The 15,722-nt window shown below is 57.0% G+C and overlaps 1 protein-coding gene across 2 annotated transcripts in view; it reads right to left on the bottom strand.

Annotated features, from left to right (window-relative positions):
• The window catches only part of PTDSS2 (phosphatidylserine synthase 2), a 53,777-nt gene extending 38,055 nt beyond the window's left edge, over positions 1-15,722 (bottom strand). Inside the window, exons 1-2 of one of the 2 annotated variants that reach the window (XM_058437087.1) lie at positions 15,559-15,722; positions 2,779-2,880 (exon numbers count right to left, since the gene is read on the bottom strand). In XM_058437087.1, the coding sequence (XP_058293070.1) occupies positions 2,779-2,880; positions 15,559-15,560 (104 nt within the window). In that variant the 5' untranslated portion in view covers positions 15,561-15,722. Of the gene's footprint in view, positions 1-2,778; positions 2,881-13,340; positions 13,700-15,558 lie in introns of those variants that run through there. The other variant, XM_032149258.2, reaches the window with a different exon arrangement.

Genomic DNA, 15,722 nt, shown 5'->3' with positions numbered 1-15,722 from the left:
TGCGATTGTCCTGCCTCAGCCTCCCGAGTAGCTGGGACTACAGGCATAAGCCACCACACCCGGCTAATTTTTGTATTTTTAGTAGAGACAGGGTTTCACCATGTTGGTCAGGCTGGTCTTGATCTCTTGACCTCATGATCTGCCCCCCTCGGCCTCCCAAAGTGCTGGGATGACAGGCGTGAGCCACTGTGCCTGACCTAGAAAGTATTTTCTATATAAGAAATCCACCCTTGAAGACATCAGATAATTCTCGTATTAAAAGTAAACCAGACCCCGCAGCCTTCTGGACACCCTGTGTGCGGGCACCCTGTGTGCGGGCACCCTGTGTGCAGGCGGGTAGGGCGGCCAGGAGCCCAGCTCCTGGTGTGCAACAGTGCAGGTCCAGGCCATGAGAATGGACTCAGGACAGGTGCACCACGGCAATTTCACTGGAAGGAGCCGCAGAGCCACGGTCAGTGCCAGGGTGACCTGGGGCAGCCAAGCCTTCCAGGAAGGAGTCCGGAGCAGGTTCCAGGTGCCAGCAGCAGAGAAGGATGGGTGGCTTCTTTTGTGCCCTCAAAGAGGGTGAGGGGGGCAGAGAATGTGAGTTGGGAGCGCATCCAGTGTCCCCAGAACAGAACCTCAGAGAAAAGTGCCCAGGGCCCCGTGAATGCCCGTCTCCTGGCCCCTGTCAACACACACAGGGGCTCCCTGCTGGAGAGGACAGGATGGCAGAACCTAGCCTCTCACGTCGGGGGCCACTCAGGAGAGGCCAGCGCTGGGGGAAGTAGGGGAAGTGCCCACCGCTGCCGCCCCCTCAGGGGTCTAAGCTCCTGGCCCCTCTGGGTCTGGGTCACCCAGTGCTTCCCATAGGAACCAGGCCTGGGAGGGCAGGGCCTGGCTTGGGGTGGTGAGGCTTTGTGATGCACCTGGTGGGGGCCTGGTGAATGCTTTCAGGGAGTGCTCCCAAGACACCCCCTGCACTCCTGCTCTTGACAATTCTTGCCATGTGGGACGCTTGAGGTGAGACCCGGTCCTGCTTCCTAATCCACCTGCCCTGCTGTGCCCGGCAGATGCCACAGACCCTCCTAGCCAGGTGCTGATGGATGAATTCAAGAAAGACCAAGCCCTCTTTGAAAGCTCCCTCTAGGCACACACAAGGCTCCTGCCCATGGCCTCACTGCCTCCAGAGCCAGAGGTCCAGCGTCCCCAGGTGGCCCCTCCACAGGGGCCCCAGGCACGGCACATGCTCAGTCATCTATTTCTGGAGCCTAGTTACACAGTGCACACCAGGCCTGCAGGTTCCACACGTGACCCCCGCTGGGACTGCCTAAGAAAGGCAGAAGGAGAGAGCTGGGCCTGGAGGAAGGGAGGCGCTGGCCAGGCCAGGCCTGGGAGCAAGCTGGCACCTCAGGCTCAGAAAAAAGGGGAAGGGCCAGCAAAGCTGACTGGGAGAGGGATGACAGCAAGGTGGCAGAGATCCCACAGAGCATGCAGCCAGGAGTGGGGTAGGGAGACCAGCACAGGAGAGGCCACCTACACCTCCCAGGTGAGGATGGAGGGTGAGCTCCTCTGGGGAGCAGGCCGCAGAGCCCTGGGTTCAGGCACCCTAACAGCAATTTCTAACCAGAAATGCCCCACTGCCCCAGGGAGATGGGGCTCAGTTATGAGGTCTGCTGTGCGCGATTCTAAAGCATCCGGTCCCCTACAGACAGGGCACTGGGCATGCTTGTGTTCTAGAGCCCACAGGGCTGGTGGCAAGTCAGTGGGCAAACAGGGCCACCAATGCCCATGCAAGCGTGACGATGTTCACACCATGCCCACCTGTCACCCCGTCCAACAGTCACGAAGACACCGAGACTCTTGCTTTACAAAATGAAGTGCTGGCCCAAGAGCTGTAGGGACAGCAGAAGTCCCACAAACCCCAGGGCTCCTGCCAACCAGAGCCGACTTGTGGCCCCGACACCAACAGGCCTCCAATGCCTCCTTCCACCTCTGTCCCCATCCTGGTGCTGGTCTCCAGACCCTGCTCCGGCTTCCTCCCACCATCCCACCGGAGCAGGTGGGGCCCAGGCCCTGATGGTGTCAGCAGCTGGGCAGGAGGCAGCCCTGGGCAGACACACCCTGTGCGCGCGTTGGAAGAGCAATGCGAGAGGAGTCAGGCACAGAAAACTCAAGACTGATTCACAGGCTCTAAAATCAGCTTCTCTTCCACACACACTTCTGAGACTGGAGTCAGAATCCATGGAATTCAGGCAGAGGACACACCCAAGGTCTAGGCTGCCTGTGGAGATAAACCTGAGAAGACGAGTTTACTCGCTTCCTGACCACAAAAGCGAGGTCGCAGGCTGCCGACCAGATGGTCAGCGGTCTGTGTCGGCCCCTGTCCGTGCAAGAGCCCCACTGGCTGACGGAACCAGCATGTGGCCACTGCAGGAACCTCACCCCCGGAGACGCCCAAACTCAAGGGCTCAGCCCTGTAGCTGCTGCAACTCGTTCCAGCCTCTCAACATGCAAAAAACTCAGGGGAAACGCAGCACAGGCTGCTGCTCACATGGAGATGACACAGACTCCTGGCTCCCAGTGACCGGCGAGGGGGGCTGATCGGGAACGCCACGCAGCACCAAGGGCAGCCCTGGGAGTGTGCGCATCAGACACACTCAAGGGAGAAGCTGGCGGCCCCACGCAGCCCTCTGGTGAAGGCCTTCTGAGCCCCTGGCAGCCCAAGCAGCAAGGACGCCACACCCACCACACGGGGACACAGGGCAGTTTCAGAAGGCAGGACGAGAGGGCAGTTACCTCTTGGTGTTATAGGCCGTGTCCTGAGGTGTTTCCTCCAGCAGCGTCACGTAGCCAAGCGTACAGGTGAGGATGAAGAGCACGGTTAAGGTGTGGGCTCGCCTGAAATCCAAAAACGCATAAGCATGGTGTCAGAGCTTGGGCAGCATTGCTAAATACTCACATAACAGGCCCCAAATCCTCTCTACGTCAAGGAGAGGGCTTAAACTCCACTCTCTAACTCCCAACCAGCAACTGGCTGCAAGTCCCTAGCTGGGTAACTCCAAGATGACCCTGCGTCTGCTGGCCAGTCAGGGCTCAGACCAGCCCCCAGGAGGCTGGACAGGAAGAGCCCCATGTTCCTGGGGAGCTGAAGGCTGCTGCTCAGAGGGCACATGCCGCCACTGGCGTCCAGGGCAGGTACCTGCTATTACGAGAAACTGGACACGTAAACGTGGTGCTTTTCACTGCACAAGACAAGCCGAGACAACCAGTCTTTGGGTTCATGAAATAACATCTGAGATTCAGTGCAGCAGCCCAAGACACCAAGAGCTGAGAAGGGGCCTGAGCAGAGGCCTGCAGAGTGACCTGCCAGCTGGAGCGAGCCGCAAGCCGTGGGTCTGCCCGTCCTCTGGCCTGTCAAGAGGCCAGACGTGGGAGAGGAGGCAGGGCGCTCTCTTTGCAGTCTTGTCCCATCCCATCGCTGGTGGAAAAGCCCAGAACCAGCCTAGTACCTGAACTGGGGGCTCCCAGACCCCAGCCACTGCCTGTGCCAGATACTCGCCTGAGATCCCCTCTGCACAACCACCTGCAAATGGAGGCAGAGACCCAGCTCCTACATCCACCCGTGTGTCCTTGGAGAGATGATGCACCCCTCCGTGCCTCAGTGTCCTCATGTCTAACCCACGTCCTACATCCAACCAGAGAGTGTCCTCATGTCTAACCCAGCTCCCACATCCACCAGAGAGTGTCCTCATGTCTGACCCAGGTCCCATATCCACCGGAGAGTGTCCTCATGTGTGACCCAGGTCCCACATCCACCGGAGAGTGTCCTCATGTCTGACCCAGGTCCTACATCCCCCGGAATGTGTCCTCAGAGAGATGATGCACCCCTCTGTGCCTCAGTTTCCTCATATCTAAATGAGGAAGCTTCTGACTTCCAAGGACATCATGAAAATTAAGTGAACAACGCACTTAAAGCATGTTGCCCAGGACTTGCCTCCATGAAACGTAAACTATTTGTGCCCTAAAGAAATGAAAAGGCGAGTCACAAACTGGGAGAAAATATTCACAATACACATATCTGATAAAACTTAGTAGGCCGCATATGTCTGTAGTCCCAACACTTTGGGAGGCTGAGACAGGAGGACTGCTTGAGCCCAGGCGTTCAGGACCAGACTGTGTAACACAGTGAGACCCCATCTCTATAAAAAATTAGCCAGGTGTGGTGGCAGGCGCCTGTAGTCCCAGCTACTTGGGAGGTGGCAGATTCGCTTAAGCCTAGGTCGAGGCTGCAGTGCGCTAGGATGATTGTGCCACTGCACTCCAGCCTGGGAGACAGGGCAAGATCTGTCTCAAAAAAAAATGGCTCACGCCTGTAATCCAAGCAACTCGGGAGGCCGAGGCGGGAGAATGGCATGAACCTGGGAGGCGGAGCTTGCAGTGAGCAGAGATCGTGCCACTGCACTACATCCTGGCCGACACAGTGAAACTCTGTCTGAAAAGAAAAGAAAAGAAAAAAACACTTTTTATCCAGAATTTATAAAGAACTCATACAGCTTGGCCGGACACGGTGGCTCACGCCTGTAATCCCAGCACTTTGGGAGGCCAAGGTGGGTGGATCACGAGGTCAGGAGATCGAGACCACGGTGAAACCCCGTCTCTACCAAAAATACAAAAAATCAGCCGGGCGTGGTCGTGGGCGCCTGTGGTCCCAGCTACTCGGGAGGCTGAGGCAGGAGAATGGCGTGAACCCGGGAGGCGGAACTTGCAGTGAGCTAAGATCGCGACACTGCACTCCAGCCTGGGCGACAGAGCGAGACTCCGTCTCAAAAAAAAAAAAGAATTCATACAGCTCAATAAACAATTTAATGAAAAAACAGGCAAAAAATTGAACAGACACGTCACAAGGAAAACATACAAATGGCCAATAAGCACATGAACAAATGAGAAGCATCACTGGCCACCGTGAAAGCAAATCCAAGCCACGACACAGCATCAGCACACATCCACTGGAACGGCTGAAATTAAAAGCATCACAATGCTAAGTGCTGGTGAGGTCTCGGAGCGAGATGCTCATGCACTGCAGGTGGGACTGCAAAATGGCACAAAAAAGTGAGGCCTGCGCTACATCTACTATCCAGCCAGCCACACACTCCCAAATGTGGGTCTGAGACAGATGAAAACACAGGTCCAGTCAAAGACTTACATGCAGATGTTTCAGGTATAATAACCTACAACGGGAAACAAACCAAAACTCTACCAGTGGACGGAACACCGTGGTCCCTCCAACCGGCGGAGCACGGCTCAGCACTCAGAGGAACGCGCTGCTGGCAACAACCTCAACGTGGAGGGATCTCAAAGACATGCCCCTTGGGAGGCCCAGGCAGGAGGACTGTTTTGGGCCAGGAACTCAAGACCAGCCAGGGCAACATCGTGAACATCGTGAGATCCCGTCTCAAAAGATAAAAAAAGAAAAAGAAAAACACGCTACAGATGCCAGGCAGAAAAGAAACCTCCCATCTGGTGTCACTCACGCACAATTCAAGGAAATGAGTTTGCATCCATGAAAAGCAGACTGGAGCGGAGACACGGGCCTTCCGGGTGATGGAATGTTCCGGTGTGAGCGTGGTTGTGGCGGCGCATGGACGTGTCCCCTGCACGTGGGTGCTGCACTGAATGCGCCCACGCCTGGACTTAGCCGGTTTCATGGAGAGCCAGGGTGGAGCTGCAGGACTGCAGGTGGGGGCTCCAGTCTGGACCCTGGCCAGAGTCCACCTGGGTCCAGAATGCTGCCCTTTTTATCGTTTTTAATCCTAATTAATCTTGCACATTTACTCCACATTAATTTTCATCCATATTAGTTTAAACAGCAGTTTGGCAAGTTGACACAAATGATTCCATTAGGATTTTGACTGGAATGGAATTGAATTTATAAAGTAGTGTGAGGGGAACTGCTGAGTGACTAACACTCAGGATTCCCACTCATGAGACATGGGCTATTTCTCCATTTATTTAGGAGTTGTTTTATGCCCTTTAATTAACTTTTACTTTCCTTATGAAAACACCCAGTTATGCTAAGTGGACTAGCCCCAAGTGAAGAAAACAGAGAAATGAATTCTTCTTCTTTTTTGAGACAGGGTCTGGCTCCATCGCCTAGGCTGGAGTGAGGTAGTGTGATCCTGGCTCACTGCAACCTCCCGCTCCTGGGCTCAAGCAATTCTCCCACCTCAGCCTCCTGAGACTACCTGGGACTACAGGCGAATGCCACCACACCCAGCTAATTTTTTTTTGAGACCGAGTCTTGATCTGTCGCCCAGGCTGGAGTGCAGTGATCTCGGCTCACTACAGCCTCCGCCTCCTGGGTTCAAGCAATTCTCCTGCCTCAGCCTCCTGAGTTAGCTGGGACTACAAGCACGCACCACCATGCCCAGCTAATTTTTGTATTTTTAGCGGACATGGGATTTCACCATGTTGGCCAGGCTGGAACTTTCTGTATTTTTTGTACAGATGGGGTCTTGCCATGTGGGCCAGGTTGGATTTTTTTGTATTTTTTGTAGAGACAGGGTCTTGCCACGTTTTCCAGGCTGGTCTCAAACTTGTGAACTCAAGGGATCTGCCCACCTTGGCCTCCCAAAGTGTTGGGATTACAGGCATAAAAGTGAATTCTTCTGCCATATTTTACAATACTAGGCATTTAAGACAACCAGAGGTAAATAAAAGTTTCATTGTAACTATCAACCACCTTTTTCTTTAGATACATTTGCATCTGAGGAAACTGCAGGGAACCTCAGCCTTCCTGCTGAGCTCCGCACCGTGGGGCCCTTCAGTACCTGAGAGACCTGCCCACAATCACAGCAGAGAACTCACTTCAGAAGGCCCTTTTAGACTTCCATTCCTAAGGGTGGTCCATTCCTGGATTTGGCGACCCAGAAACTCACCCTCTGCTGAACACTTACAGAACGTGTCTTCCTGGAGACAGCCCTTGAGGGGAAACGGGTTGGGCTCAGCTGGGACCCAGGAGTCCCATTGTCCCTGGCTTGCCCCTCCATAAGCCCCACCCTTTCCTCCATACAGGAGACATCAGGTTTCAGTGAGGAGAGTAAGATGACCCCGGTTAGGATAAGAAGAGTCAGGAGTGTTTGGGGGCAGGTGCCGTGGCTCACACCTGTAATTCCAGAGCTTTGGGAGGCTGAGGCAGGAGGATCGCTTGAGCCCAGGAGTTGGAGACCAGTTCGGGCAACATAGTGAGACCCCGTTTCTACCAAAAAAAAAAAAAAAAAATTAACTGTGGTGGTGTGTGTCTGGTCCCAGCTACTTGGGAAGAGGGAGGGTGAGGGGAGATTACTTCGGCCCAGGAGTAGGGGGCCGCAGTGAGCTGAGATCACATCCCTGCACTCCAGCCTGGGTGACAGAGTGAGATTTTGTCTCAAAAAAAAAAAAAAAAAAAAAAAAACAGGTTTCGATTGCAACAAACAGGTTTAGATCGCAAAGCCAATGATGTGATGATGACCAGGAGCGCGGTGGCTCTGGCTGTGTCCGTGCCCCCAGCCAGGGCACCTTCATGCAGCGTGCGTGGTGCCTGCAGGCAAGTCAGGGCCAGTAAGTGACACTGTGAAGGTCATGCAGCAAGGCGGGCGGTGGGGCCCGGAGCCTCCTGGACACTCAGCCATCACAGCCATTCCCTGAGCCCCCGCCCCAGCCACACCCGGGAGAAGGCACAGCCTGCGTTCCTGAGCCTTCCTTCCAGTGGAGTGAGACCAATACAGGAGGGCTAAGAAAACCTACACGTTATAGAGAAAAACAAAAGAGGGATGGGAGTGGTTAGGGAGGTTAAAACAACTAGTTTTGTTGCAAAGCCAGGTCCCAGTAAAACCGCGCCGGGAGGGCTCGTGGCCTGGGAGGCATCTCCAGAGACCACAGCAAGGAAGGAGCGCAAGGAGCAAGCACTCTCGGGCTCAGCCTCCACCCCCAGCAGTTCTGAGAAACAGCAGGGACCTCTCCAAAGGGTGCACGTGTCTGAAGTGACCTTCGGAGGAGCCAAGGACAATCTCATCCTGGGGCTTCCTGACGAGGTCACCCTATAGGAGGAACAAGGTCAAGGGGCTCCAGACCCCCAGAACCCTGCCAAGGGCCCACAGCACAGACAGACAGGGTGTGGTGTGCACGGGAGCAGGACTCTTGCCTGGCTGGAGTGTAGGTGCGGGGACAGGAGCCTGTTGTGAGGGAGGCCTCTAGTGGGGAAGCTAACAGGACCTCCACAGGACCCTGCCTTGGAACCACACGGCCACCCCATGTGAGGGGTTCTCACTCTGGGCAGTAATGTCTCTAAGAAAACAGGGGTGAAGGAGCCGCAGCCTAAGAGAGGCTAACCGTGGAAGAGACAACAGCCCATCAACCTGCTCACATGCAGAATGGGAGACCCAGAAGCTAGATCAACGTGAGGACACCACTCACCCCTGTTCTGCAAGAGACCAGCAGGAAACCCCTCATCATATCCACGTGGCCTCACGAAGATGGAAACAACCAGGCCTCAGGGACACCCAGAATGCCACCACTCCACACACAGGCCCACTGGAGGAGGAGGCTGCACTTGGCCCCACCCTGACCCTCGGACGTGCCCGCACCCCAGTCAGCATCTCCCAGATACAGCGCAGGCTCCAATTCACATGCAGAATCCCAGGAATAAACACAAAGCTTGAGGGGTGGGGCGAGCAGCCTGTGTCCCACCAGCACCAAGTTCCACAGCACACAAAGACAGGATCACGCACTAACCCAAGTTAAAATTGAAGCTTGACTTCTTTTTTTCTTTTTGAGATGGAGTCTTGCTCTGTCACCCAGGCTGGAGGGCAGTGGCGCGATCTCCGCCTCCCAGGTTCAAGCGATTCTCCTGCCTCGGCCTCCCAAGCAGCTGGGATTACAGGCGCCCGCCACCACACCCAGCTAATTTTTGTATTTTTAGTAGAGACCAGGTTTCACCATATTGGCCAGGCTGGTCTTAAACTCCTGACCTCGTGATCCACCTGCCTCGGCCTCCGAAAGTGCTGGGATTACAGGCGTAAAACTTGACTCCTTTAATACGACTTTCCATGACAGAGACTGTCCTGTGGCTTCTAAAGTGGCCACCAATCCAACACTCACTCCTTGTGTAGCCCAGGGAAACGCTGATCATTGATCAACCCTAACCCAACACCATCTTTCCATTTCCCCAAAACAGAGATTACCTGAAATATAAAGATAACCCTTTGCCCCTTCAGGTAAATGTGCACACTGTCACTGAGGTGGCCACCAAGTGCCCAGCACCCTCCTGGCCCTGGGGAAGCAGAGATGGGAATGAAGAGGACCCAGCAGGAAGGGAGGCAGAGGGTAAGGGACCCAGAGAAAGGGCACCAGGCATAGCAGCCCTGCAGGAGGACACATCTCAGAGCTGCTCAAATCCAATGCTCCTGGAAAGTAAGATCCGTATGAGTGAGTTCCGGTCCTTGTCCTACACGCAGCACGACGTCGACACATCTTGGAAGTGACAGAGTGCCGCTCAAGATAGCACAAGACTCTTATGGGAAGAATTCCGTGTCCCTCCGAGGACGCCAGGTCTGTTTAATGGCTCCTCCCACCCGCCTGCAGACTCTCCAGGAAGGTGTGGGTCCTGTGATCAGACACAGAACAGAGCTGTGATACATCCTGGCAATTCAGCCACTTCACTAGAGTGAGGGCATGCAGACAGCTGGCTCCCTGCCATGGGGAGTGGAAAAGACCCAGCTGCCTCCTTGGAGATGGTCACTCTCATGGTGGGCAGGGAGGCCAAGACCAAGGGGAAAACGCAGCGGCATCCAAAGGGCCAAGGAAAGGCCACGCCCGGATGGGCTGCCCAAGGCCTGCGAGAGGCTCCTGGACCAGGCACTGGCCCTTCTGGCTCTGACCAGCAAGACCAGAAAGACTTCATCTGGCTACTCGCGCCTCTCAGGTGTAGATGAAGCTGGGAAACCCCCGATCCAGGATGACGGAGAAAGGCATCTTCCAGAAACCTGGGGTGTCTGAAGGTCACAGGTCACCCCACACACAAAGTCCTCAGGTCACTGAGAAGGCTCATTCGAGGCACCCCATTCCAAGACACAAGCAAACAATAAAAACTCTCAGAACATCACAGTGGCCCCCGGCTCAGGAGCTGGTTAGCAAGTGTGGTCATCCGAAGCTGCTTCAGCGTCCTCCACAGACAAGCGGCAATGTTCACAGGCACATCGCCAGGGTAAGGGGTCTCCAAGTGTTCTCCCAAACAATTTCCAGACCACATGAGCTGCCACATCTTCGCACAGCGCTTCTCGCAGTCTGTGGATCTAAACGTTTTCCCTGGATGTTCCCCACAATTGTCCTTGCTACCCTGAATGAATCCAGAGAAGGAGAGCTCAGCCTCGTGCTCCCAGGGCCAGGCAAGCCCTGAATCGAACCGCACGCCCTATCCCTACGGCGGACAAGCAGTCACAGAGAAACAAAATTCACACATGGCCGCCGTCACTGGCCCGAGGAAGTGCACCCATCCTTGAAAATGAACGCCCTGGCTGGATGTGGTGGTGCACGCCTGTAATCTCAGCAATCTGGGAGGCTGAGGCGGGAGGATCACTTGAGGCCAGGAGTTCAAGACCAGCCTGGGCAACACACGGGTACCCTGTCTCTATTAAAAATAAATAAATACGGCCGGGCGCGGTGGCTCACGCTTGTAATCCCAGCACTTTGGGAGGCCGAGGTGGGCGGATCACGAGGTCAGGAGATCGAGACCATCCTGGCTAACACGGTGAAACCCCGTCTCTACTAAAAATACAAAAAATTAGGCCAGGCGCGGTGGCTCACGCTTGTAATCCCAGCACTTTGGGAGACCGAGGCGGGCGGATCACGAGGTCAGGAGATCGAGACCACGGTGAAACCCCGTCTCTACTAAAAATACAAAAAATTAGCCGGGCGCGGTGGCGGGCGCCTGTAGTCCCAGCTACTCGGAGAGGCTGAGGCAGGAGAATGGCGTGAACCTGGGAGGCGGAGCTTGCAGTGAGCCGAGATTGCGCCACTGCACTCCAGCCTGGGCGACAGAGCGAGACTCCGTCTCAAAAAAATAAATAAATAAAATAAAATAAATAAATACATGAAAATGAATAAAAAGTAAAACTCTCTAAAACACAAAATTAGAGTTAAAAAAAAATGCCAGCACCGCAAGTCAGTGCAGGTGGACTCAGGAGGTCAGTGCGAGGCTCTGCAGGTAACGAATTCTCACCAGGTAGGCATCGAGTTACCTGCCCCCAGGAAGCGTGAAGCTCCTTCCTCTGCACAGGGAAAGGAGGAGGCACTGCAAGAACCTGCCCCATGCGTCTCTACAGGGACAGGGCGAGGGGAAAGCCAGAGCCAGAGCCAGAGCCACCCACCCAGAAGACCCAGGAAGGAGGTACCTGGACCAGCCAGCCCCGTTGCACCCGCTCCTGGAGAGCCCTCCTAACCCCCTTGGCCTCCTGACAGGCAAGCTCTGTTACGCCCAGCCGTCTGTGTCCCAAACACTCCTTGTGGGCAGGGACCACTGGTCTGTGCTTCTAAAGAGACCGGCACCCTCCTACCTTTGAGCTGCTGCTGCTGCTGCTTCCCTGGTACTGGGTGGGCTGGGCGGGCTTGTGTGTGTCCCCTGGCTTCCGCCACACTCAGCATCCCTGCAGCCAGCACATTTTGAGCCTTCTGAAGTTCCATGCCTGCGCCAGAATCTAAGCTTCTTGTTTAGTTCTCTGCCGTGTCCCGTAGAACGGTAACTGACACGCAGTAGGGGTCCCCACAAGGTGCTGAACGGCCAAATGAGAAACAAGAAGACAGTCCGTTCTCCTCGCTCCAGGACCTCAGAGGAGCCCGTCCGTTCTCCTCGCTCCAGGACCTCAGAGGAGCCCGTCCGTTCTCCTCGCTCCGGGACCTCAGAGACTCCGGTGGTCCCCAGCTGTGCTGCGGGAGGACGGCCTGAAGGGGCGTGGCAGGGCACCTGACAGAGAGGCCTGATGTCCACAGGGCCCGGAAGCCAGAGGGTCCGCGTGGCAGGCACCCCATCTCCTCTCCCTCCCGAGGGCCCCACAGCCACCCGGTACACTCATCTCCCCAAAGGAAAGCTCGGATGCCCTCCCCGCAGCAGCGGCTGCCCGCACCTCACGGAAGACCCTGCGTGGGGCCGCCTCCACCCTAACCTGCTTTCCCACCACTTGGACAGTCTCTCTCCAGAGCTTCGGCTGCGGTGACCGGCCAGGGCCGGTAAAGTCCCTGTCTGTGGTGGCGCCTTCCCCTGACACGTCCCTTACTCCTCCATCAGGCCCTCCTCGCCCCTCAGATTTGCTCTCCGACCATCCCACAGCATGGTTCTCTTGGAAGCGTCCATAAAGCCTTCCTTCCACTGCTGGCCGCAGGCGCCTGTCTCCCACACGTTTTCCTCGGGCTGACCCCACCTCTACTGCCCCTGTGCCCCCGGGCCTTCCACAGGATGGGAACTGGGCACCTTGCAGTCAAGAACAGCCAAACCCTCCTCTCACGAAGCCTGCTTTCAGGTCGACGGCTTGATCCTTCTCACAGAGGAGCATCGGCAAAGGGCCAGCCCAGGGTCGCAGCCGTCGGGAGGAGGAGTGGCGCCTGGAGCCTGTCTGGACACAGAGTGCCACACTCCAGCTTCTCCCAGGGGCCTCATCCTTTTCCACCCCCATTAAAGGTAGAGTGGCGGACAGGGGGACCCCAGGGTTTAGCTAGGGCTGAGTTGTGCAGGGAGGAGGCGCTGGCCCCGCTAGAGGCAACTGAGTCGAGAGAAACAGAGCCTGGATTCGACGAACACCGACTACATTTCTGAAGCACGCACAACCCTCTGCTAATCAACACGACCGCCACGTGGGGTCGGGGGCGACACATAAGATGATTTCGTGCAGCCGCAAGCACTGAGGAGCAACCACAGGCAGAATGACGGGGGACACAGGTGAAGCTTGGACAGCAGGACAGAGAAAGCGTTTCTGGGGTGACGCTGGAGGCCGGTGGCGGGGAAGGGGTCTGGATCGCAGAACCGCGCAGTCAGAGGCAAGGCGGGCAGGGGTGGGGAGGGCGGCGAGAGAGACGCAAAGCGGCCGCAAGGAGGGTCTGCCCAGGGTCTCCCCCACCTACAGCGCCGCCCTCCGCCCGACCCGGGGTCGGGAGCTCGGTCCGGCCGCTCCCCGGGACCCGGGGGGCGGTGCTGCCACACCCTCGAACCCCCGGCCGCAGCCCCGGACTCCAAGACGGCGGGAGGGCGCTGCCGGGGACCCCCAGGCCAGCGGTGCCGGAACCCCCAGGCCGTGGGCGCCCTCGCCGCCCCGCGGCCGCCCACTGCCCCTCACCAGAAGAAGGTGTTGGTGCCGTCGTCGTAAACCTCGGACTCGGTGCTGCGGCGGCCCGCGCCCGGCTCGGTGGCTCGGCCGGCAGACAGCCCGTCAGGCGGCTCCTCCAGCGAGGCCTTGCCCGCGGGCACCGGGGACTCGGGCCGCGGACCCCCGGCGTCCCTGCGCTCGCCCCTCCGCATGGCGTTTCGGCCCGGAGCCGCTCCGCCCGGCGCCTCGACCCCACGCACACCGGGTCACCGGCGAGAGGACGCGCCGCTCAAAGCGCGAGGAGCGCTGGGAAGGGGTCGCTGCGCTGGCCCGCGGGGTCTCAGGAGAGCAGCGCGGGGCCGGCCAGTAAAGGGTGTGCGGTGCATTGTGGGGCTTGTAGTCCGCGCGGGGCATGCTGGACCTTGTGGTCCGACGTCGCGGGTTGGACGCAGTGCTTGCTGGGAAAGATGCGCCTGGTTGCCAGGAAACCGGAGCCGGACCGCCCTGCGGCTGAGGTCTCCGGAACCAAGCTGCGGATGGCGCGGGTCTCGCCAAGGCCTCCAGAGCTTGGAGGTAACCACAGACATCCCCGGCGGTCTGGCCCGAGTCCCTCCACCCCTTCGCCCCTTCCTCGCCGACGGATCCCGGAGCCCAGCCCCGTTTTCCTTTTGGGGCGCTTCCCGACCCTTCACCCCATGCGATCTGGGTCATTCTTTTTTGAGACGGAGTCTCGCACTGCCGCCCGAGCTGGAGTGCAATGGCGCGATCTCGGCTCACTGCAACCTCCGCCTCCCGGATTCAAACGATTCTCCTGTCTCAAGCTTCCCGAGTAGCTGGGATTACAGGCGCCCGCTACCACTCCCGGCTAATTTTTGTATTTTTAGTAGAGACGGGGTTTCACTATGTTGGCCAGGCTAATCTCGAACTCCTGACCTTGTGATCTGCCGCCTCGGCCTCCCAAAGTGCTGGGATTACAGGCGTGAGCCACCGCGCCCGGACCGGTCTGGGTCATTCTTTCGCGGGATCGCATGAAATTGGGCGGCGAGAATGGTGCGGACACGCTGGTTTTGGTTGACCCAAATTGTTGACATGGTACCCCGCAAAAAAATTTGTTCCTGAGCCACTCTGAAAAGCAATGTGGCCGCTCCTCAAACCTGGAAACACGTGTCCACGCCAAACTTACACACTAGCGCTCCTAGCTGCAGCATTTTGATAACAGCGGCATGTTACTAGCCATAGAGGAGCGAAGCATGCGCATGCTACAGCACGGCTGGACCTTGAAAACATTATGCTACGCAGGCTGGGCGCTGCCGCGCACGCCTGTCATCCCAGCAGTTTGGGAGGCCGAGGCGGGCGGATCACTTGAGGTCAGGAGCTCGAGACCAGCCTAGGCAAAGTGGTGACACCCCATCTTTACTAAAAATACAAAAATTAGTTGGGCGTTTTGGCGGGCGCTTGTAATCCCAGCTACTCGGGAGGCTGAGGTGGGAGAATCCCTTAAACCCGGGAGGTGGAGGTTGCAGTGAGCCGAGATTGTGCCACTGCACTCCATCCTGGGCGACAGAGCGAGACTCCGTCTCAAAAAAAAAAAAAAATTCTATGCTAGGTGAAAGAAGCCAGTCACAGGAGACTACGCATTATGTGATCCATTTGTATGAAATGTCCAGGAAATGCAAATCTATGAAGACAGAAATTAGATGAGTTTTCACCGGGGGCTGGGGAAGGGGTAATAAGGAGCGATACAAAGGGTAGCAGGTTTCTTTTGGGGGGATGAAAGTGCTGTAAAATGGACCTCAGCTCCTATCTGTGAATGTCCTAAAAACCACTCAACTGTCCACTCGAAACGAGTTGAATGGGTGAACTGCATGGTATGTGAAGTATATCTCATATCAGCTTTATTGAAATATAACTCACATACTAAATATATAAACATATTTGCGGGGCTCCTGCACAGCCACGCCCAGCAGGGATGGGGCCTGACTGTGATGGGAACTTCACCCCAGCTCCTGACACACAGGCTGGGCAGCGCGGGACGCGTTGGCTCCAGGGGGCGTGCTGTTGGGCCTCCCCCGGCCTGGCCCCCTGCCTCGGGCCCTGGTCCCGTCCAGCTGGGGTCGGCTGAGTGGCCAGAGCAGCCAACTCCCGTCCATGTCATCTTTCCAGCAATCACCCGACAGGCCTGGTTCCCTGTGAACCATCCTTCAGGTCCTCTCCCAGACTTCTTCCCATCCCAGCAGGTGGCGCTCACATTCCAGGCGCTCTCTCGGTGGTGTTGGGGTCATTTCCTGCGTATGGGTGTTCTCTCAAACTGCACAGAGAGCCCTCCTGCCGTCCCTCCAGGGTGCAGAGGCCAGGGCGGGGAGATGTACCGGCCCCACGGGGGTCCCCGGCCCCAAGGACGCTGCGCGTGAG

The sequence above is a fragment of the Hylobates moloch genome, unplaced genomic scaffold (genome assembly GCF_009828535.3).
Source record: "Hylobates moloch isolate HMO894 unplaced genomic scaffold, HMol_V3 SCAFFOLD_4, whole genome shotgun sequence".
Lineage (NCBI taxonomy): Eukaryota > Metazoa > Chordata > Mammalia > Primates > Hylobatidae > Hylobates > Hylobates moloch.
The sequence above is the reverse complement of the archived record's forward strand: the minus strand, read 5'-3'. Positions and strand labels throughout refer to the sequence as shown.